This window comes from Syngnathus floridae, chromosome 2 (assembly GCF_059516105.1).
Source record: "Syngnathus floridae isolate MCC-2025c chromosome 2, RoL_Sflo_1.0, whole genome shotgun sequence".
Classification (NCBI taxonomy): Eukaryota; Metazoa; Chordata; class Actinopteri; order Syngnathiformes; family Syngnathidae; genus Syngnathus; species Syngnathus floridae.
Window position 1 is genome coordinate 10345709 of NC_142414.1, and position 21583 is coordinate 10367291.

General features: G+C 40.5%; 2 protein-coding genes and 1 long non-coding RNA gene across 7 annotated transcripts in view; 1 reads left to right on the plus strand and 2 right to left on the minus strand.

The window, feature by feature from the left end:
- The window catches only part of LOC148401639 (uncharacterized), an 83483-nt gene extending 74744 nt beyond the window's left edge, over positions 1-8739 (minus strand). The window contains exon 1 of one of the 4 annotated variants that reach the window (XR_015854748.1): positions 8562-8738. This is a non-coding gene — a long non-coding RNA (uncharacterized LOC148401639). Of the gene's footprint in view, positions 1-8561 lie in introns of all 4 variants that reach the window. The other 3 variants (XR_015854745.1, XR_015854746.1, XR_015854749.1) reach the window with 3 other exon arrangements.
- Positions 1866-6394, plus strand: spry2 (sprouty RTK signaling antagonist 2). Of its 2 annotated transcripts, XM_088364266.1 has the most exons (3): positions 1866-2185; positions 3302-4242; positions 4446-6394. In XM_088364266.1, the coding sequence occupies exon 2, from the start codon at positions 3350-3352 to the stop codon at positions 4229-4231; it is 882 nt and encodes a 293-aa protein (XP_088220392.1). In that variant the 5' UTR covers positions 1866-2185; positions 3302-3349; the 3' UTR covers positions 4232-4242; positions 4446-6394. The 2 variants fall into 2 exon arrangements, with proteins under 2 accessions (XP_088220392.1, XP_088220384.1); XM_088364258.1 differs by having other exon boundaries at positions 3302-6394.
- A 3514-nt stretch (positions 8740-12253) lies between the features above and the next one.
- ndfip2 (Nedd4 family interacting protein 2) lies at positions 12254-17830 on the minus strand. Its single transcript, XM_088369040.1, has 8 exons — positions 17622-17830; positions 16473-16674; positions 16214-16344; positions 16040-16127; positions 15225-15349; positions 15094-15160; positions 14894-14998; positions 12254-13787 (listed from the first exon to the last, which is right to left on the minus strand). Exons 1-7 carry the CDS (start codon positions 17646-17648, stop codon positions 14895-14897), a joined length of 744 nt encoding a protein of 247 aa, XP_088225166.1. The 5' UTR covers positions 17649-17830; the 3' UTR covers positions 12254-13787; position 14894.
- Between the last annotated feature and the right edge of the window lie 3753 nt (positions 17831-21583).

Sequence of the window (21583 nt, forward strand, 5' to 3'; positions counted from 1 at the left end):
CTTGGAACCAGACAGCAAATACCATCATTTCACAAGAGGGAAACATTCAAAAAGGCACCAGTGGTCCCTAGTGGCCAACTTTGGAATCGCGGCTCTTGGAAATCAAAACAAAAATTTGAAGGGAGCAAACGCCTTGTCACATTTCTTGTATGTTGTCTGAAAAGAAACGCATTTGATTGTCAGCCTTGAGAAAAAACCCACCTGCACTTTTTTCAGATTTTTCCATTGCTTTTCATGGACAGATCATGGACAGATTTTAGAAATGAATGTAATTTCAACAAAAATATACATTTTTCCACACTTTTTCATTTGCACAGTGAACGCCAGAGTGGCACTGAGGTGCTCATTGTTTCTTGAGTTTGTAAACACACGCAATCAAACACAAACAATACGGCACGAATACAAATGCTGCATGAATGCATGCTAATTCTCAAGTCTGCAATAATCATTGCCCTTCAGGATGGCATCCAAAATACGATTTATGAAACAATGCCTTTCTTTCTTTGTTCAAGCAGCATCCTTTCACCAAATATTATTCTAATGTGGGCCAGCTGTAGGCCATAAAGAAGAAGGATAACAGGGAACAGTTGGCAATCGAGTGAAAAAATAGGGGGGAAATAAAGAGAGATGCTGAGCGCTTCCTGATTCGATTCCAAATTGATTAAAGTCACCCTAGAAGTTGGTGAAAGTGACCTCAACCTGGAGTGTGGTGCAATGGTTTTAATTATATAAAGTGAGCTGGATTGATCAATCAACTTGAGCTAAAACAAATCACATGGGGAATTGCACATTCTTAACTTTAATTTGGAGAACAATTATTTTGCGAGTGTGTGTTTTATTGTGACTATAACAAATTGCAGGTTTATTTCATTCTCTATTTGAATTTTCTCGGACTTGACGTTGGAAGTTGTCTTGTTAAGGCTCATCCACAAGAGAGCACTCCTTCATGCCAATTTGCAGCAGTCAGGAAAGGGAGATACGTTGATTTACTAATTCATTGTATTGAGCGGTGAGACGTAGGAGAGTGCCATCCTGGCACATTACCTGGGAATTTCGGCTACTCCTTAAAAAGGGCGTATTTGAATTTCTGTTGATAAATTTGCAAAAGGCACACTATAACCTTGACAGGTGAGCTGAATAGAATGTTCACGCACTTGGAATATCAGTTGGATTTTATAAAACACAACAGCCATGCAACTATTAAGATCAGATAGGAATAAACAGCATTTTGTCATTAATATTGTGTCAAAAGAGGTCAACACATTAGTTTAATTAGCCGAGAGAGCGTAAATTGATATAGTCATTTAATCATGTGTTTAATATATGTCTCCATATTGGCCTGTCAAAATGTTCGGATGTAGGCTATTTGTTGTGAACGAACATTATGTTTACAAGTTATGTTTATGTATTTCCGCACACTTCATCCAAAGCTGAAAAAGCGTTTTACAATTGAAAAACTCAATTTATAGTGAGCAAAATATCATGGCCAACAATACAAGAGTACAAAATGCCCAGCACGATGCAAAATAGAAAAACAAACAATATTCAACTAAAATATACTTTTAAGCAGATCCTTCCAATTGATGTTTCTTTTATTGCCGCTTAAGCGTATAAAAGTATGTGCTTAAAAAATCACAACGTTGCGTCAAGACGTAGCTAAAGTAGCTATAAGTTTATAACATGTTCAGGGTCAGCTGCACCCTGTTGCACCTTTGCCCTGACCAACGGGGTTCGGATCGATCCAACTGCCTGTGTGAATGAGTGTGAGCCGCCAGCCAATGACTGAGCACCGGATGCGAGATATCCGCTGGAACAACAGTTCCCCCCCCCCCCTCCCGCCCCCCACACACGCACACACTGCCACAACCACCACCACTCTCCTCCCCCATCATATGACGCAATTTACAGCCCCATTCCAAAACCTCAGTTCTGGACAGCGCGAGTTGGAAAGGAACTCACGAGGGCGAACAAAATACTTCTCAAAGCTTATTGGATTTAATAGGCGAAACTTTTTGGAGCGGCTTTGTGACTTGTGCCTACTTCTTTTTACTCTTCCTAAAAACAAAGTGGAGTAGGTGCATCGCGCGCATGCGCCAAACATGGGATAAACAGTCTTCTGTTTTGGTTGCTTTTATGGATAAACTTTCTTGAAAGCTGAAACTGAAAATAAAGTGTTGTAAACCCGGTAAGTCAGCATCTTCAATCTGGCTCTGAGTGAAAAAATAATATTAATGACTGAATTTGAATGTGAAATAAACAGGTCTTACACATGTGTACACACAGCCATTACATTCTCTGCTTTCAACCGCAGCACTAACCTATCTCGACATGCATTGTTTGTTTTTGCAACTCACAACGTTTGGTTGCATGTAGGCGTGTTCCTTCGAGGCCAGTAAGATTCACATTGCATTTGTTTTCTTTCTAATACAAACAAGAAAACCAAAGTTATGCCAAAACACACACATGCATGAACATTGCATTCATTTTCTTCCTAACACAAACAATAAAACCCAAGTTATGCCAAAACACATGCTCAGCGGTTGTATATGACCGTGTATCATAAATGAACACTTATGCCATCTGTTTGCCAGGCATGTCAGTTGCCGCTGTGGCTGCATGCACACTGCACAGAAGAATGGTGGCAGTATGAAACCCCACCCCCATCCTCTTCTCTCATGAGTAAACTAACCAGTGGGGCTTTTTTGCACCCTTCTAATCTCTCTGCCCACAAAGTCACATTTAAGTTCACTTAATTATAGGACTTGATTATTTGCATGTCTCTGTTTAACGTTTGAGCATCCAAATAAGATCTATGTTCCACGTTTTTATCCCCCGCCACCTTCTGTAGGGGTACCAGCTCCTTTCAACAAGAGCTTGCCTTTTTTCTCCCCTTTTTTCCATGTGAAAATGGATTTGCAAGCCAATTAGCACTAGGAAGGAGAAAAGTGGAGCGTCATTAACCTGTTGGATTTTGGTGTGAAATATTGATCAGAACAAAGCTGTACCTTTAATACAATGCACAAATGCAGAGTAACACGCAGTATGCAAACCAATTATGTATCCAATTAACAGATAACAGTTTTCTTAGAGGTTATTTATTGAAAGTGTGCATGCTCAAACTGTCCCTCTCATATTACAAAACATAACACAAAAAAAGATATGCGCAGAGATGAAATCCAGTTTGACACATTGGCTTGTCTGAGCGCACTATTTGTCACTTTTGCCCGCTTCGGCATCTGTTATAATTTGCATGGCATCATTTGCATGCTTGGTAGGTATAAGCTGTCTGTCCCTCTTGCAGAATTTCAAATGCGTCCCATGTCAGCTCGAGTGACCCTTCACTCCCGCAATGGATCCCAGAAATGTGAGTTTCCACGATGGGGGAGGAGGACACCGCAGGCGGTCATCACAGGACGATGGAAGCCTGCAGCCGAGGCCTTTGCTAGCCCACGATGGCGTGCTGGCATTGGATCAGATGAGGATAATTGGGAGCTGCAATGAGTACACAGAAGGACCCACAAGGACTCCGGCCTCACAGAAGAGTGACCCAGTTAAGTCACAGTTTTCCGGTATTCATCAGGACACCCAGGACGAGAGGCCCAGTGATCTTCAGAACCTGCATGCCAACCCAATGCCGTTGTCCGGGACGGAGGACTCTCAGAGTAGTGCGGGGAGCACTTGCTCAGGTCAGAGACTCCTCGACATCACGGGAAACGGTGACCGGATAGTCAGTGCCCAGCCCACATCTGCAGCACTAATTTCAAGTGAAAAAACGTTAAACGAAGAGCCAAAGTTGTCTGTGGCTGTACCCGGCAGCGGCGGGTGTAAAAGGCACTCCAAGTGCGAGCGCTGCGGTCTGTGCCAGTGCGATGAATGCAGGCGCCCTCGCCTGATGCCCTACTGCGTGATGTGCGGCAGGCGTTGTGTATGTTCTGTGCAACACGCGGTGGAATACTGTACATGCGTGTGCTGTGTCAAGGGGCTGTTCTACCACTGTTCCACCGACGACGAAGACACGTGTGCCGACAAGCCCTTTTCCTGCACGCAGACGCACTGCTGCATCCGTTGGACGGCCACGTCACTTATGGCTGTGATCCTCCCGTGTCTCCTTTGCTACTTTCCAGCTCGAGGATGTGTCGCCGCGTGCCAGAGCTGCTATGACCGCGCTACACGGCCCGGCTGTCAGTGCAAAAACCTAATCCACTTTGAGGTTGGGAGCAAGCCAACGTAGAACGTGTGTGTGTGAGTATGACTATGTTTGCATGCAAAAATGAATTGCTTTCTAAATGCACTGGGTTTAATTGATCAACATCCTAACTACGATTATGTTGGGAAGATTTGGCTTTGGGGTGAAATTTCAGAATGGAAAAAGCACTCGAACCTTTTCAGGGGAACTTAATGTGACCTTTTTCGAACTTGAACAACTGTTGGGTACTTTTGCACAGGTTGGTGTTCTCTTACAAGGAGCTGGAAATTCACAACAATGGTTTGATCCATAAAAAACATCAAAAGACTACCACTCCTCGACATTCCTGTGACTCCCCCAGTCTCTCTGCTGCAAGCTTTATATGGCACTCTAAGATCCGCCGCCACTTCCTACTGTGATCATCTTTTGTGTTTAACCAAAATAAGACATTTGCAAACATTTGCTTTTACTTTGGAAAACAAAAGCCATTAATCCTTCTTGTGTGATATCTCTGAACTGATGTTTAGTTGTTTTCAATCACTGAATAATATCAAATAAACAAAAATAATTAGCAGTAAGTAATCGGGGGAAAATATTTTTTATACACTTTAATGCAACTGACACTGGATCCTATTATTCAATTTATCAATGGAATAGTTGATTTAAAAATCTTGGAGAGTAAAACATATTGTGAATGTTGCTGTTCAACTCCTTGTTAAGAGAAATGCACGTTGTGCAAATGTACAATGAATAGCTAGGCATATGCATTCCAAAATTCTGAGATAGATGACCATATTAAGTTCACCAATAATGGTTGTCTTGCATTTTAGGTGCATCCTGGAATTTCACACAAAAGCTAACTATTGCCAACATTGTACAAATTTGTACTTTGCTGACAACATGAATGTGCTAAATATCAAAAAATAAATAATAATACTAAACTGAGTACAAATTGAAACATAATACAAAATGTATGAGTCTGAAGTTTGTTTAAATAGGTACAATATTGTGCTTGTTGTAGATGATCTTCACACTATTATTTACTATTTTTCCTTTGGGTTAAAGCTTATGTTTTGTAGAAGTTCTGCTACTCTTGAAACTTGTGTTTCCCTTCCATCTTTATATTCTTATCTCTCCAAACACGGACCCTGGATGGCATCAACTGGTCCTCTTGTGAATTGTTACCATGGTGCTCATGCGCAGAAAGCAGGCACTATAAGAGATTTTTTTTTTTTTCCAATCACATAATATAGACTTTTTTTTAAATTTTGCACATAGTCAGATTCAGATGTTTATATGCATTCTAAAACATTGGTGTCCCTGTTTTTGCATGTAAACGTAACGTGGGAGTGTGAATGAGGATGAAACTGACTGAAGCTGTGTTTGAGTCCTGCGGGTGAAATGAGATGAGACACTCTCCATGCCTTGAGCTACGGCCGGCACCGTGGGTGCATGGCAGCATTTTGAGTCGTACTTGAAAGGAACCAAAACAAGCGCTGCACTCTTCTGAAGGCATACAGCCTTGCCGAACTTGTTTTTTACCTCTCCCAAGGTGGTTGTACAATTTCAACAATGTTTGTGTGAGGGGTGTGGCACAGCCCAAGGATGAACCAATTACATTTCGATGCAAGTTTGTATTGATTTTTTTTCTTCTTTTTTTTTTTGCAAACATTTGGCTTGAATTGCCATCATGACGCTTGGTGACAAATACACGGTCGGAGGGATACCTATCAAAGTATATGATTTGGTGCTGATCCAACATGGATTTTGAGGGGGCTTGGTGGAGGAGGTCTGCACTCAATTCAGCGGTACTGTAGTTCTAAACTTTGTGGACTTAATTCTCAGAACTGAATTCTAACAACTAACTAGTATGTTTTCATTAGTGAGATGCTTTATTTTTGTATCATAGAATATTGCCAACTGTGACAACTGCTTTTTATGTTCACTGCAATGTAGATTTCATCACTTCTCGTTTCAGGTCAATTGTTTAAGAACAATAGAGTTTGTACAATTGCACAGTGACCTATAAAAAAATATTTTCTAATTTTAATATTTCTTAGTGTGAATTCAAAAACTATATATATTTATTTGACAGTTTCCTATTTTATAGTGCAAAGTATTTATTTGTGTCAGTGCTGGGGACTAGCTGAGTGTCAGTGAAAAGGCAACTAAATTAACGTTTGAAATAAAAATAATCTTGATGTTTGACAGAGTCAGATTTTTATTTGATTGTTGTAACAAAGTGTTTTTCAACTCTGCTGACAATCGGTGTCATCGGTTTTAATCAAAGGTTTGTTCTGGAATTCCTTTGTTTTGAATATCCCCTGCAGGCCAAACAAGAATATGACGCTTGTTGACAGCACACATTTGTGTTTGCAGCATTCAGTGTTTTGATTGACGCTCAGAGGTGCAACTTGCTCTCACTTGTTTGCTATTCATCTGCAGCCTTTCTGATTGACAAGAGGGCTATGGTGGGAGGGGGGGGGGGGTGTTATGCGATTATCAACTCTCACCTATTCTGCTTCATGATAGAAATGGCCCAAATCCCATTAGAGGCAGAAAAAGGGGACTTGTCCTTGTGTTTGGTCTTTATCTCGCCAACCGCAGGCCTCTCTGCAACCATTGTCACTTCAGTGAATGAAGATGGGGCTTATGTTAGGAACAAGGAGTGCAAAGGGTTAACAGCATCACTTTGAATAACAAAGACCGAACAGTTTTGCTGAGTTTCTAGTGGAACATGCATTCAACCTGTTTTGAATAACAGGAGAGGTTTACTTTGCTTCCCTAATGCTCCATGAAGCTACCTGCTGCTATTTAGGATTCAAGGAGGTGGTACTAGACATGGTTGTGGGACATCCCAGATCTTTCTTTTTTTTTTTTTCCATTATAAGCATATTTTAAAACAACATTCCAATTTAAGTACAAACTAAACACTTTCTGAATAGACAAAGTATATGTTATGATTTGAACACAAATGAGATAATGACATGCCGTATTGTTTTATTTTTGTTTTGTGATTTTTGTTATGTTTTGTACTACTGTAGTTTTGTTTTTAGGTTGAATTGCATTTCAACATGATGGTACAATGCCATTAAATTACTTTTAGATGTATATTTTTGTTTTTCCGATTGAGATTAGCCACACTTCACACATGCATATTTTCTTGCTACATAGAGTAAAAAAAAAAAAAAAAAGGTGCATTTGCCTTGTGTGTGCAAAAATTAAAATGCGACTGCGTGAGCGCCCTTTGTTGGTTTTAGCTGCACCTTCCCCACCGTCAGTGGCAGCTGACGGACGTAGTAGCTTATTGAGCCTGCTCACCAGGGCAGAACACAGCATAGGAAGACAGGAAGGAAGCAAAGCTTTTCTTCATGGTGGCTTTTGTGTGTGTGATGACCGGTCTTTGGGCAATCAAACATCAGTGCTTGGAAGGAACTGCGTCACAGTGAGGGGAGTCACCCACCACCATGTGAAAGCGCAGCTGTTCAAAGTTTATTCAGTTCAAGGTGAAAACAAATGACCTAAGGTCAATATGCACTGCATGCACAAAAGTACTGCAAGTAGGCACTGACAAATACATCTGTCTTTTTTTTATCATTTTCATGAGCTGAACTCAAATTAAGACAGTTTTTTTATAGTATACAAATGACCTACTTCTCTCACAATCACAAATGTTTCTAAAGTAAAGTTTAGATTTTTTAGTTTTTAACATGCTGGAACACAATGTGATGGTCATGGAAGAACGGCACAAGTGATGTACTCTATACAAAGGAGATGTGTTAGCTTGTCTATCCATGAATTTTCTGAACCGTCAAAGGTCGCGGGTGTGCTGGAGCCTATCCCAACTGACTTTGGGCAGCAGGCGGGGGACACCAGTGAGATTGTGTGAGGTAAAATGTGTTCACTCTCGATACTTGATCGGTTTTCTGCTGCCCGCTTTAACCACCCACAATACAGTGAAAATAAATGTAATTCCACTTAAGAGTGGCCTTTTATTATGGGTAGCCTAGGCACGCCTGTGCAAAAAGAGATGCTTGCACCGTGTGATACAAATGATCACACCAGGTTCTATGATTTGTTTTTTGGAGGGGGCTTTTGTTACAATGAAAAGCAGGATGGTGCAAGGCTGCTGAATAAGTCTAGCAGCTTCTACTTGCAGAAGTGGAGCTTAATGTGGAGAAAAAAAGCAAGTACCCATAAAGACAATTGAATCATCATTTGGTGTATTTGTCCATACAGGTGGTCCATCGTGTGTGGCAGACACCTCCATCGGCAAACAGAATTACTCCCCATTCTCACACCATTCGAATTCTCATTTTTGCCCAGGAAATCCAAATAGTTTCGTTACGCAAACTTTGAATTAAACTGCACTCACCTGTTATTTGTTGGGCTTGTTGCGGTTGTCATTAAAAGTCGATTTTCAGTTATTCCTGCAGTCTGGTGGTTTTGCAGCAGCACGGCAATCCTGCTGGATTAAAACCCGGAAATGTATTTTTAGCGAGCAGAAACATTGATGCGGTTTCACTGTGTGCTTATGTAATTGATGACGCTTGCGCTCTCAACGTTCTAAGGAGACACATAAATGTTTCTCCTAATGATGTTACAACGTCCCAGCCTTATATTGATGTTCAAGCTTCAGGGATGGATAAGTGCCACAATAAAAGGTCATTTGGCAACAAGAAACAACTCAAGGTGGAAAGAGAGGAGCAGCAAGCTGAGTCTGGGTCCGAATATAAAACCGGAATCAGCCAAGGCCCTTCGTGTGGTCAAATGAATGGGTTTATTGTTATCACATGCAGACAGCGAGGAGGAACAATGTGGCCCTTGTGCACCTCCAACACCCCTATTCATTCTTATTTGCATGCATAGATGATAATGTGAGATCCTGTTATTCAACAATTAGAATATGTACATCATAAAAGCAAACAATAGCATGGACCGATGCCGATGTGGAAGTTAGGAGATCTTGTCTATGCCAAAGCACCACAGTATGGCACACTCCCTTTATTGTATTGCCCTCTCACTATGACTGTATTTGCACTGTCTGGTTCACTAGTCACACAAAATCTTCAGTTCAGGATCAGGTCTCTTATGAATATAGACATCGAAGAACATTAGTTCTACAGTAAATAGAATCTAATCACAGAGATAATGAAACATGCTCTCAAAATGCTGCATTAAAGATGAGTCCATTAATCAATCAATAATAATAATGCGGTTACCCTCACGTACTGTACATTGGTGTGTTAGGTTGAGGGCGGGCGTAACATTTAATATTTGTACTATTTATTCATGATTGTTTAATCCTGACCAGCATTTATGTTTTTGTCGTTATTCACATGCAATTCTAGCATCTATGCATGCATTTCATGTGTTCCATGCACTTCCAGTGCAGTCTAGCCTTCCACACGTAAGTCACAGACTCAATGAAGAGCAAGGCATCTCATTTGAAACCGGGAACTGGAAGTCTTGCACTCAATCAAATTTCAAAACCTATTCCCCAATCTTACAATCCATGTTTATTTTATTTCATCAGTTTGCCATCTGCTGGGAAATTTCAGGGCATTTGCTACTAGTATATAAGTGCTACTTATTCTTAGTTTGTACCCTTACTCCAAGATCCTCTCTTGGACCTCATAAGTGGAAAATTGGGTCTGGAAAATTAGGGAGGAGAAGGTTTATGGAGTGAAGTCCCTCCAGCCTGCAGAATTACCGTCTAAAAGATGCCCGTAATTAATATTTGAGGAAACATTTCAAATTATTAATAGGGCCCTTAAGCAATGGCCCTGAAAGGATCCCAGTGTTCAGAGGTGGAGGAGAGGGAGCAGGGCTGTTTACTAAGAAAACAAGACAAAGTCGCTCTCCAGGAGATCCGCACCTCCACATGTCAAAGCTCCCCACACATGAAGGAGTTAAAGGGATTGCAGGTCTCTCCAGTAACCAGAGAGACCAGGCTTCATCTTAAAAAGTCCTCAAGTGTGAAGTGGGGTGTACTGACATGAGTCAATATTTTACCTTTACTCAAATTGAACATTAAAGCTGTTTTTTCATTTTTAAAAGAAAGCTGTTGTTGGATTGTTGATTGAAGAACCGGAACACGAATGCAACATTAACACTAATGAAAAATTATTCATTACTTCCTAGGGATGTTTAATCTCAACTCTTTTTTTTCAGACAGATACAAGTATTCAACTTTTCAGTATTCACTGATACCAAGCAACTGATACCAATGATACCTTTGCTAAATCAGATTCCTATTAAACCGCTGACAAAGAATTTTGAGGAAAGATTTATTTCTGGCAAAAGGTAGTCACTCTGCAATTCATCATTTAAATTCAAAATAAAAACAAACAAATAAATCTGTTCAGTAAACTAATAATGAATATGAATGTGGGATATTCTGTTTAGTTGAACCTAAAGCTAGTTTGACAGCCATTTAGTGGAAGGGCATGTAATTGCTCTGTCTATATGTGCAAATTGTAATCAATAAATAATCATTATTGGACTAATTACATGAAATTTGATCCTTTAGTGCCCCACGCCCGATGGCAGTCATTGAGACTCACCAGAGTGAAAAAGATTATGACGTGAAGATAGGGCCCCCCCGTGGTTCAAAAAAACTACTACAGGCGTCATACAATGACAGTCGCATTGGCTGACCAAATACTTAAACAGAGGACTTAGAAAACACACATTGTATATTTGAATTCTAGAGATAGTTTCTCTTTCATTTAAAATTTCAGTAAACCAGACACAAACTGACATAGGAAAATAATGTATTGTATTTGCATTTTTCTGACAAACTGATGGCGATCGTCATCATCCATCCGGCAATTTTCTCTGCGGTTGACATGGCAACCACTCTAGAGTATTGTCGAATTTGTCATAGTCTATATAAAGTCACCTTGAAAATGATAAGCAGTGTACAAATGAAATGGAAATTGGATGGATGGATGGATGTGTATGTAAAATCCTTCCCTATTTTTAGTGTTTTGTGTAAAAGTACCCACTACCCAAACAACTTAACATTTATACAGTAGTCCCTTTCAAGTTTGTGACAAGGTTTATGTCAACTTTGGAGAAAGAGCCAAACTTTGACTAGATTTCACTGTCAAAGCCACCTAGTGAATCTTAAAGGAGCATTTAACAACATTACGACCTCCCCAATAATGAATTCAAAAGACAGTTCTTCTCTGACCATTAGGCCATCACCAGTGTGTTCCAAGTTTTATCTTGAACAGCGGATCAATGAGTGACTGATTTTGCTCTTCCCTCCCAAGCTATATGCAGCCTGATGAGATTGCATTTAATGGCCCGATGCCTGATGCACTGTGGTGTGAAGACATCTTTTAGTCATCTAGCTCAGAGCTAAAGGTAGGTGGTTCAGTCCTGTTGTAATTTCAACATCAATAAAGCCACAGAAGGAAAGCATCACATATCACTGATGCAATGTAGCATTACTGATCCTCTGAAGAGCAAAAACATTAAGATTTATATCAACAGCGATGAAACTGGAGCTTAAGATAAAATGTGCACTCAATCGATATTGTAGAAACCCTTTCAGAGTACCAGTAATGTCCTCTCATCAAAGTCACTCAAGTTAAACTGTCACATTTAAAGTTAAGAACATGCTTTCAAGGAGGCGTAAAAGAATCCATTTATATGTCAAGCTAACAGAGGAGGTTTGAAGCTCACTTTTTTTCTTTGCTGAATAATGTTATATGAAGGATGGCTTTCTGAGTCATTATTCTAGACAGTAATATTGAGTACAATTTATAACGACTAAATATTCAGTCCACCTCAGTCAAAAAGATGGGAAAGGGTCCAGCTCACCTGTGACCCAAGCGACTATAAGCTGTACAGAAAATGAATAGTTCTGCTGACATTTGGTGCGTATTGAAGATTTTTCTTCATACAATCAACAATGGCAATACCTGCATCTCATTGTCTGTCAACGCGAAAAAAACTGATGAACACAGAACATTTTCCTATCATAAATGTTAGCGATGAGATGTTTTCTGTGCTATGGATATAAAATGTCCCAAACGACAACCAAAGGTCAACATATTTGTACGTCTTCAAACTTTATTGGCATTTTCCAATACATCAATGAATTCCAGTTACAATAAAGGACGTTACATGAGCTAAAGCAACAACAAATTGACTGTCATTTTGTATCATTTTTTTCTTTGTACTGGTTCAAGGCTTTGTAAATAAATTGTGGATTCCTGATATCCCTGCTAATCATTCAAGCACAAAAATCATGCAACAAATTTGAATATTGCTGAAAAAGACTAAGGGGAAAAAGGCGATTAAGAAAAGATTTGGCAATACTACAGTCACAGTTCAGATGACGAAAGAAAAGAATCAGTGTGAAAAGTAAAAAGTGCTTAAGAAAACAGAAAAACAAAACAGCAGTATTTTTCACATGATTAAGATTTCAAGTTGAAAAACATGGAAAGCAGGTTTAATTTTTAAACCGCTCCACCACCACATTGAGTTAAGCAGACTCATATTCTACTGTACAGAAGTTCAAAGTGCAAATATGAATTGGTATTAAGCTGGTATTTACATTTCATTTTCAGGTTGACGTTTACTTTGTCCAATCGGGCTCAGGTCTTCTTGTCACTTGTACTAAATCCGCTGAACAATGGCATGTTTTACTCGTACACATTTGCCAATATTAGGTGTCCACGTCATTCAGGGTGTTCCCATCGCCACAAATCACTTCCATGTAAAGAACGGACGTTCATATAAACATTTGTGTTAAATGCATGCCAAGTGGGCAAGTCACATTTTTAGTTGTATTGCCAAACTCGTTAAATTGTTAAACAATCGTTACCATACCTTCATAATCCACAACAATTACTGCAGGTAACTCAAAATAACTACATTGCATAGGACTTATAAAACTTGCTTTCTGGCCATGGCTTACTTGTCCTCCTAGAGCACAATGTGGCTCAGAAGCTTTCTTTTCCACCCCTTTCTTCACTGCTCGATGATCAATCACAAACACAGCCGATGGTCGGATATTTTTCTTTTCACTGTCAAAATGACAGCAGTGAGAGTAGCCCTCGTCCAGTATTATCATCTGGCTGGTGCTGCATAGGGCAGGAATAAAATCCTGAAATTCATACCGTTGACCATTTGGCTCAAACATACTATTTTGTTCACCTAAGAATAAAAGGATTAGTTTCTAATTACACTGGCTGCTGACAAAAATCTCCTTAATGTTCAGCCCTCAATGGTGAGCCACCATAGGATATGTAACCTGATCCTACATGCATTTATAAATTGCTGAAAATTGATCAAAGTAAAAGTGACTTTTTATAAGGATGTAGGCACTCCCACCGGAGGTGACAGTGCAACATCCTGGATGGAGTAAGACTTGATCAAAATCGTTCATTGGCTGCCTGGCACAACTCACTCACATGGAGAAAATTAAATTCTATTTACTAAGCATTCAACTATGTCTATATCCCTGCATTTATTTTGCTGCCCTTCTTCCTCTTCACTTCAGCGATGGCCTGGCAGATCATTCGAGGGTGGATGGTGGTTGTTGGGCATCTCAATGAAATGGAATGGCGATGGGGCAGAACCCCTGCAGAAAATTACAAAAGGAGTCAGGGTCCACAGCAGCAGTCAGACCAGGGATGGGCAACTGGCGCTCCACAGTGTAACATGTTCATTAGGGATCGGGGGTGAGAGGTTGCAACCCACCCACACTTTTTGCAGACGATGCTTATTTGAGGTTCATTCGCGTTTTGTGAACAATTTCTTGACATCCCCCCAAAAAAAACTACAACTTGAGTAGGCCTATGTGCCGTGATTCCGCACTGACAATTGCTGCGCTGGAGACTTTCGGCAACACTTGTCCAGCAACAGATTATTAATACCCATCGTTCCTGATATAAAATCAAACTTTTATGTCATGACTCTTTTATGTCATGACTCTGTGAAACAGCTGAAAAAAATCTTAGTAAATCCCAAGTTCCTGGCTGTCAGTTCTCCAAGCCTACTACCGTTTTTCAGTCCCAGTATTGTTACATGGATGTGTTGTAGTTCTAGGGATGATCATCTTTTCCTGCATTTGGTTTTCTTCTTCACACAGTCCACGGGTACACGTGGTATGTTCCCGAAGCTGATTGGCTGACGCGAGGTGTAGCTCGCCTCAGAGAGGCAGAGTAAGCTTTTTTTTTTGCCTTGCGTGTCCCACGCCTCGAACGCACCGCTCTGCAGTCACACGTGTTAACTCAACTGACTGTGATTGAACCGCATCCCCAGAAACGCGGGCAACAAATACGGTGTGAACGCAGCATTAGAAACTTGTGCAGCTCACACTGAACAGGCTTTTAAAGAGTCATCAGAGTTAGGGTGGTAGGTATGCATGTTCTCCCCGTGCCTGTGTGGGTTTCTTATGGGTACTCTGATTTCCTCCCACATCTCAAAAACGTGCATGACCACCTACTGCCCAAAGTCAGCTGGGATAGGTTCTAGCACACCCACAACCCTCATGTGGATAAGCAGTACACATAATGGACAGATAGATAAATAATTCATCACATCAGCTGGAGCATATGTTTATATGTAAAACGGTATTTTTGTCATGTACTGTTTCTGGTTCATAAGTGCGTGGTCCAATGTAATGCCCTTCATCACATAAGTTACCTCTTCCTGAGTTAGACGAATAAGATGTTGCTTTTTTACCTTAATATAAGAAGAAGAGACGTGTTCTGTGTGAGGAGGCCATGTTGTCTGTCATGTTGCGAACTTTAAGATAGTTGACAAAACCTCTGAACAACAGCAAGACACCTGCAAAAAAAAGATTGCCAGAAGCCCTTGAAAATTAGGATAGGTGTGAGGGGTTGGTTTTAATAAACCATCCAAGTTGAATTGTCATAACTTACCAAGCAAAAGGAAGATCCACCACAGCCAGTACTGACCATTAAAGTAGCCAGTGAAGTAGTCAGAGAACTGGAAAAGTAAACAGTATTGAATGAACAGACCACATCAAATCGAGGGCAACATCATCACATACCCTGACAATGAGAATCCACTTGATGAGGGAGAGGCCAAAGCCAGAAATGGCACCGTAGCGCCCTGCAATGGTGTTGGTCAAACAGAAGGACAAACAGAAGCCAATCCAGTTGAACAGAAAGGCCACTAGAGGGAGACAAACACAAATGGATGAGGTTGATTGTAACCTTGCTTGCAAGTTGAATTCTTGCAGTATTTTGACCTCACAAAACCCTGAGAATCCATCTTGTTCTAAGCCCATTGCTTTTCTCTCAGGCAAACCACTGGCAGTGCAGACCAATCACAAAGCAACAGTGAGTTGAGGGCCAGGTATGTGGCTGTGACAAAATCGAGTGACGCCAGGGAAATGAATGCATGCATGTTCGCAGAGTCACCGGTTTCCTTTTCAAAAAGAACAACAGTGAGATGCGCTTTGTTCATTTTCAACTGGTAAGGACGATATAATCCGTTGTTGTGATTGGTCAAAACAAAAGTTTGGTTGGCATGCACAAGATGTAGCATCGCCCAATCAGATATTTGTACCGCCACTCAATTGAACCACAGGCACAATAATCACAAAGTGGCAGTCAAGTGGCCGCTACGACCATTTATCTCTATTTTTCAACACCAACATGTGCAATAATAACTGACCCAGATGATACCGTTGGCCCCAATGCAATGTAAGATTTTACTTCATGTAAGCCATTTGGAACCGAAAATAATTCAGTAGTTAGAACAAAACAATGTGTCTGCTGATTATATTAATACGTAAATAAATCACAAGGGGAATTATCATTTGCATTGGAATTCTGAACAGTAACTAAGAATTTTACTTACTGAAAAAGGCCAGCATGAAGATTCCATCATTCCCAACTCGCAGTTGTTCAGCATCACTGAAATCATCTCTGGGAAGAAATTCATCCTCCTTATGTGGACAAATGCACAAATGATTTTGAGAAAAAGCAAAGAAACATTGGTGGAAAGAAAACAAGCAGTAAAATGGATTCGTACCCGTGACATCACCTCCGCAGCAGAAGCTGCCATGGCGGCAGCTTTTGCTTTTTCTGCTTCATCGTATGTGGGCAACGACGTGGCTACGCTATAAGGTGGCGGCACGGGGAAGTCAGTTTGGAAACTAGTCTCTGTCATGAATAAGTTGAGAAAACATTTTAATGAACAGAGGGCATACTGTGGCGACATCACAGAAACCAGGACTCAGTCTGAAGGGATTTCAAAAACAATCAACTAATGTGTTACATACAGTACAAACCTTGTACTGCTGCAGTTGCACCCAATTCAATACAGGCATAAGGTGGTGGCGACGCATCTGCCCCCTCATTTTCTGCAGGTGAGGGTGCAGCTAGCACGCTGCTTTGTGTCTGGCTTTGGTCCTGCGACGGTCCAGCCTGGGGGGTGGCACAGGGCTGTAACTCACTGCCGGAGGCCTCAGAGGAGTCCTCCTCGTTATGCAGCTGAAAGAGAAGACAGGACAAGTCCTTAAGAATACCATCCAATCCACAAAGGGTGTCTTTGAGCCTGGCACAATTGTATACTGGTTGGAACCAAGGCAATATTACTCGATAGAGCGATTGAATAATCGACAGGCTAATAGCCACAACGATTAAAATCAATCATAAATGGCAGCTGGTCAAAGTGCATAAATTCTCAGCGTCATCATGAGCCTCCTTCTGGGTCCAAACAACGTGGCTCGGCCTTTGTTGACAGCACTTCAAATGTTGTTAGTTACCGGAATATTGTCAGTCACTTAAATGTTGTACAGAGGCTAACATCAATCGGAGTCAAATTCCCTGTTTGACATGCACAAATTTAGTCAATAAAGCTGATTCTGATGATATAAAGAAACAAGTCTCCGACGAACAGTACTGGGCACCGAAACTAGTGAAGGAAATGCTAAAAATATTCCCAAAAACTGCTAGCAGGGAACGCAACTAAACAAAAATGTGGAAAAGTACAAGTTTGGGAAAACATCAGGGGAGCCAATGTAGCTGAGCATGAGCTTACGTCATAGAAGGTCGTAGCACCCACGGTTAGATCAGGGCTTTTCATTGCATTTCTTGTCCGAACGCCGTCCAAGCCATCCAATGATGGCGGCGGCGCAACCCAAACAAGATGAACGACGTTTTACGTCAAGAACCACAACATACTAATGACGCGAAAAACTATTTTTCGGATCAGTTTGCTAAGGTTAGCCTAACATAGGCGGAAGTATTCACTCGTTACAAACACGCGCAACGAAATTCAAGAAACCTACTTTTCAAAACACCGTCAAAAAGAACGGAGAACGTAACGAACATAATATAACGCGTTCTAATTAAATGGCAGAATACGGTGACAAGGCCCTGTTGTTTGGTTGTGTATGGTTAGGTAGGCCAAATAGCATACCATTCTCAATACTCACCACTTGGTATCGACTTGTTGGGTCCATTTCGCAAAAATTCGACTGGCGAACAAGCCAGTCAAGAAAGCTGAGAATTTCTTCCCGTTGATCCAAATAGAATTGTCTTGTCTAACAAACACCTAAAGTAAAACCGACGGCGTAAAAATGGCCGCAGTTCACAGATCACTTGCTTCGTTGTTGCTAAAAATGTCGACGAGCGTCATCATGTTTGTTCAAAATGTAACATTTCCGTCATGTTTTTTCAAAATAAAAGACGAGACGCAAATGTTTTCGACTCGTTTTAAAGGCTTGTAATTAAACATTTATATCTAGAATACGGGCTGGAATACATTTTACGTGTTTTTTCTTGTGTGTAAAATAGCTTTAATCAGATTGAGCTACATTAATGTATTTTATTTTGTATTCCGCAAGATGCTATATAGAGATTGTCCTTCTCTTTCCAGACCCGGAAGCGTGAGCGATTGGATGAACTAAATGACGCAAATCGAAACCATGAAAGTCTAACAGTGTTTATATTTTTCAATTCATATAGATATTTTTTACACCTTTGGTAGTACGTATTAGGGTAATTACTCTCCAACGCAACACTGACAAGCAAAAAGCTTTTGTGAATACAAGAAGCCCACGCATATTTGAGTTGGACAAAGGACAAATCGTGCAAACTGAAAAGATAGGATTGCATTTCGTGCAGTGGTCTACATTTGTCAGACGGTCAGGACAGTCACCTTGGGGGCCAGACAGACAAATAAAAATCACATTATGCTACAACATTGTTATGTGATGTTTATTTTTTTCCATATTATCCCATGACATAACTAAAGGCATCTTTATTTTATAGTCTCAGTTTTCAGGGTGTACTCTGTTTATTGCCCAAAGTCAGCCGGGCAAGGCTCCAGCATATCCGTGACCCTTTCGTGAACATTTTTCAAATTATTTTTCCTGGTTGCAACGCATTGTGTGAATACGTATTTTGGTGAACAAAACAGACAAACATGACAGAAACAGGATTTTAGCTGGCGATGATTAAAATCAATATTTCATGACTGCAGAGCCTTAACTGTGATTTAAGTTTTTGTTTTTGCTTTTATGGTTTTGTCCAAAACCACAACAAGATGACATTTTTCTACATAAACATGTTTTAAAAGTGCCATTGTGACATAGGCCGGAAAGGGATCCACAGAACCTCCCTTTTATATCCAACAGTCACTTGTTGGGACAAAGTGATGTCATGTGAATCAACAAACGTAATTAAATTAATATAAAGACTACAGTTCACACAATTATAAAACTAAATGCATAAAATAGTAACAGGTCTACGTTAATATAGGTGTATTATTTTGGGAGGCCCATAAAGTCTATAAGTCGGAACCAATACAGAACAAAATAAAACTACATAAAATGTTTCCAATAGACATTGCACCTTATTCTGCTGTAAGGAAAAGGACCAAGCTGCACCAAAACTGCAACTCATTACACAGATTTTGAAACAGCAATGTTAGAAAGGGCACAACCAATATAATCCTCAAAAACCAGCAGAGATGGAGAAATCTTATCCCTGTTTTCTATTCAACAGATAGATGATGAAAAGACAAATGAGATGAGAGACATCCCTCTACGATTGCAATTTCCAATTTAACTTTTTGTGTGTGTGTGGGGGGGGGGGGGGGGGGGGGGGGTTCTGTTCCACACTTCTGTAGAAAACTTTAATGTCCAGCAGAGGGCAGAAACTGTTAGATTATAATTTGAGGAACCTTCTGATACTTCAAAGGGTTTCTAAAAGAATTTAAGATATTAATAAATGATAATGATTGGAACTATATATTGTGCAAAAAAAGTTTTCCCTTGAAGAGGTTGTTGATACTGATCTAACCCACCATGATGTTCAAAACACAAGGGTGTATAGAAGCTGACTGTTTTAATAAATTTCCCACATGCAGCCTACAATATTCATTTGCAATTTGAACATGCTTGTGTAATTCTTTACCAACAAACAGCTTCACTGCCTCTTGTGCGTGCGATTTCTTTTGACTTGGGTGCAATGATGTGGTTTAGTCAATCATATAAATGTTCTCTCCAGGGACAGAGGCAGCTGTGCAACCCCGCATGCGGAAAGATGCTGTCATGTTCGTTTCAACATAACGTTAATCACGTCGGTATGTGGTTGCTGATCTGACGATACAGTATGCAAGATCATCATTCCTGATTCTTTTTGTACAATTGTACAGAGCAAACTAATTTCTAGGGCACGCATGGAGGGTCAAATGAAGACCGCAAACAACACTCAGTTTTAATGTTTAATGGTTGCTTCTGAAAGAAAAGCTAATAATCTGGCAGGAAAAAGGACTGGTTCAATGCCAGTACAAAATAAATGACTTATAATGAAACAGAAGAAGGAGGAGTTAACTGGTGTTACATTTTGAGCTTTGCTGCTCAAAAGATCATAAAGACTCAAGTGCAACATGAAAAAGTGTACAGAAAACGCAACGTATTCCCTATAGTACCCAAGGCTGGGCGCTTGATGCTGAAACACTTTCTTTCCCTCGCCTATCCCACCTCCCTCTCCCACGCTCCCGCCGTCACTTGCTGTGGTGCTGATGAATTAGAAGAAAGTATGTCATTTGGCAGCCAGGCGGGGAGGAAGGAGGAAGACATCAGAAAGAATTCATTCTCTGAGTTTGCCCAACATGGGCCCAGTCTCGGCAGCTTTGTGGCTTTTCGAGGTTTGCATGCGGTTATTTGGGTCAGTTATTGGGGGCAACTCTGTTCACCGAGCGGTTGGTGAAAACAGGACAAGTGCAGGACAAGTGATGTTTCATTTGCCTGCATTCATATTCGGGAATTCTCAGCTTCAGTGTGAGCTGGTTTGTATTTTAACGAGAGACACTCAACACTTCTGCTGCAAGCAAGCTGCTGTTGCTATGCAACTCCACTCTGAGTGAAGCATCACTAAAGCCTAATGGCAACACAGGTCTTTCAGCAGGCACCTGAGAGTTTTCCCTGTGAATCTAGGCCATAATGTTTTTTGCGGACTGTGCTGCAACTCATCATCATGTTTGCCATTATCACGATAAGTAGGGCTATGCACGAATCAGCGGTATGTCAAGTAAAGGGGCGAATTGGTCGATCAAAACATATACGGAATCCGATTTTGAGTCACATTGTTGCGTGTATCGCCACAGATGAATGATTGGATGGCAACGCTATTTGTGATGTATTGTAGCATTGCAGAACGCTAGCAACAAACTCTTTAATCGGAATCAAAATAATGATTACTGTTGGCCATAAACTCACTCAAACAATCTTAACTAATGTGTACCTTACAGTGTCATTTCTCTCTTCCCTCGCCCTCTGACGTCCATTAATTTTGTTACCATATTTTGGACTACGACAAATGTTTCAGAAAAAGTACAATTAGTAACCCATTTAGGAAACTGATTTGAGACTTGCTGGTTAAATGGTAAATGAATAGTGTGACTACAGATTTCGGATGCGAGTCCGATCTCGAATAAACATTTTACATTTTGGTTAATCCTAACAGAGGATGGAGAACAAAATCAAAGCAAATACCGTACAATAATTTAATTAGTGAACTCCATTCATTTTGGATTAAGGAGCTAAAATCCAAGGTCAAACCACATTAGACCAATTCTGGTTCCGAGCAAATCTCAAGAAAGCGGCAGCTTCCTGGAATAACACAAACGTGTCTACTGACATCACAGAAATTTCTCAAATGTGTTTTCCTGCGTGCCATTCCGAATATCAATCGACATAGACCACCCATCTTGTTCGGAATAAAATCTTGATAGGAATGGCCTTGATCCGATCAGATTATTCCGAATGTTGTGTGTACAGGAACCATTTTCATTTCAATCAGGTTTTTAATCTGAATAAATGTGTCCATGTAAAGATAGCCAATGAAGAAAAACAGGTGTGCAATTGTTTGGAAGGTAATTAAATGAAAA

Coding starts and splice junctions, on each gene's coding strand:
- ndfip2 (XM_088369040.1), bottom strand. CDS start 17,648: ATGGACCCAACAAGTCGATACCAAGTG. Junction 16,128..16,213: donor CTGCGGAGGTGATGTCACGG/GTACGAATCCAT, acceptor TGTCCACATAAG/GAGGATGAATTTCTTCCCAG. Junction 15,350..16,039: donor CTTCATGCTGGCCTTTTTCA/GTAAGTAAAATT, acceptor GTCTCCCTCTAG/TGGCCTTTCTGTTCAACTGG.
- spry2 (XM_088364258.1), top strand. CDS start 3,350: ATGGATCCCAGAAATGTGAGTTTCCACGATGGGGGAGGAGGACACCGC.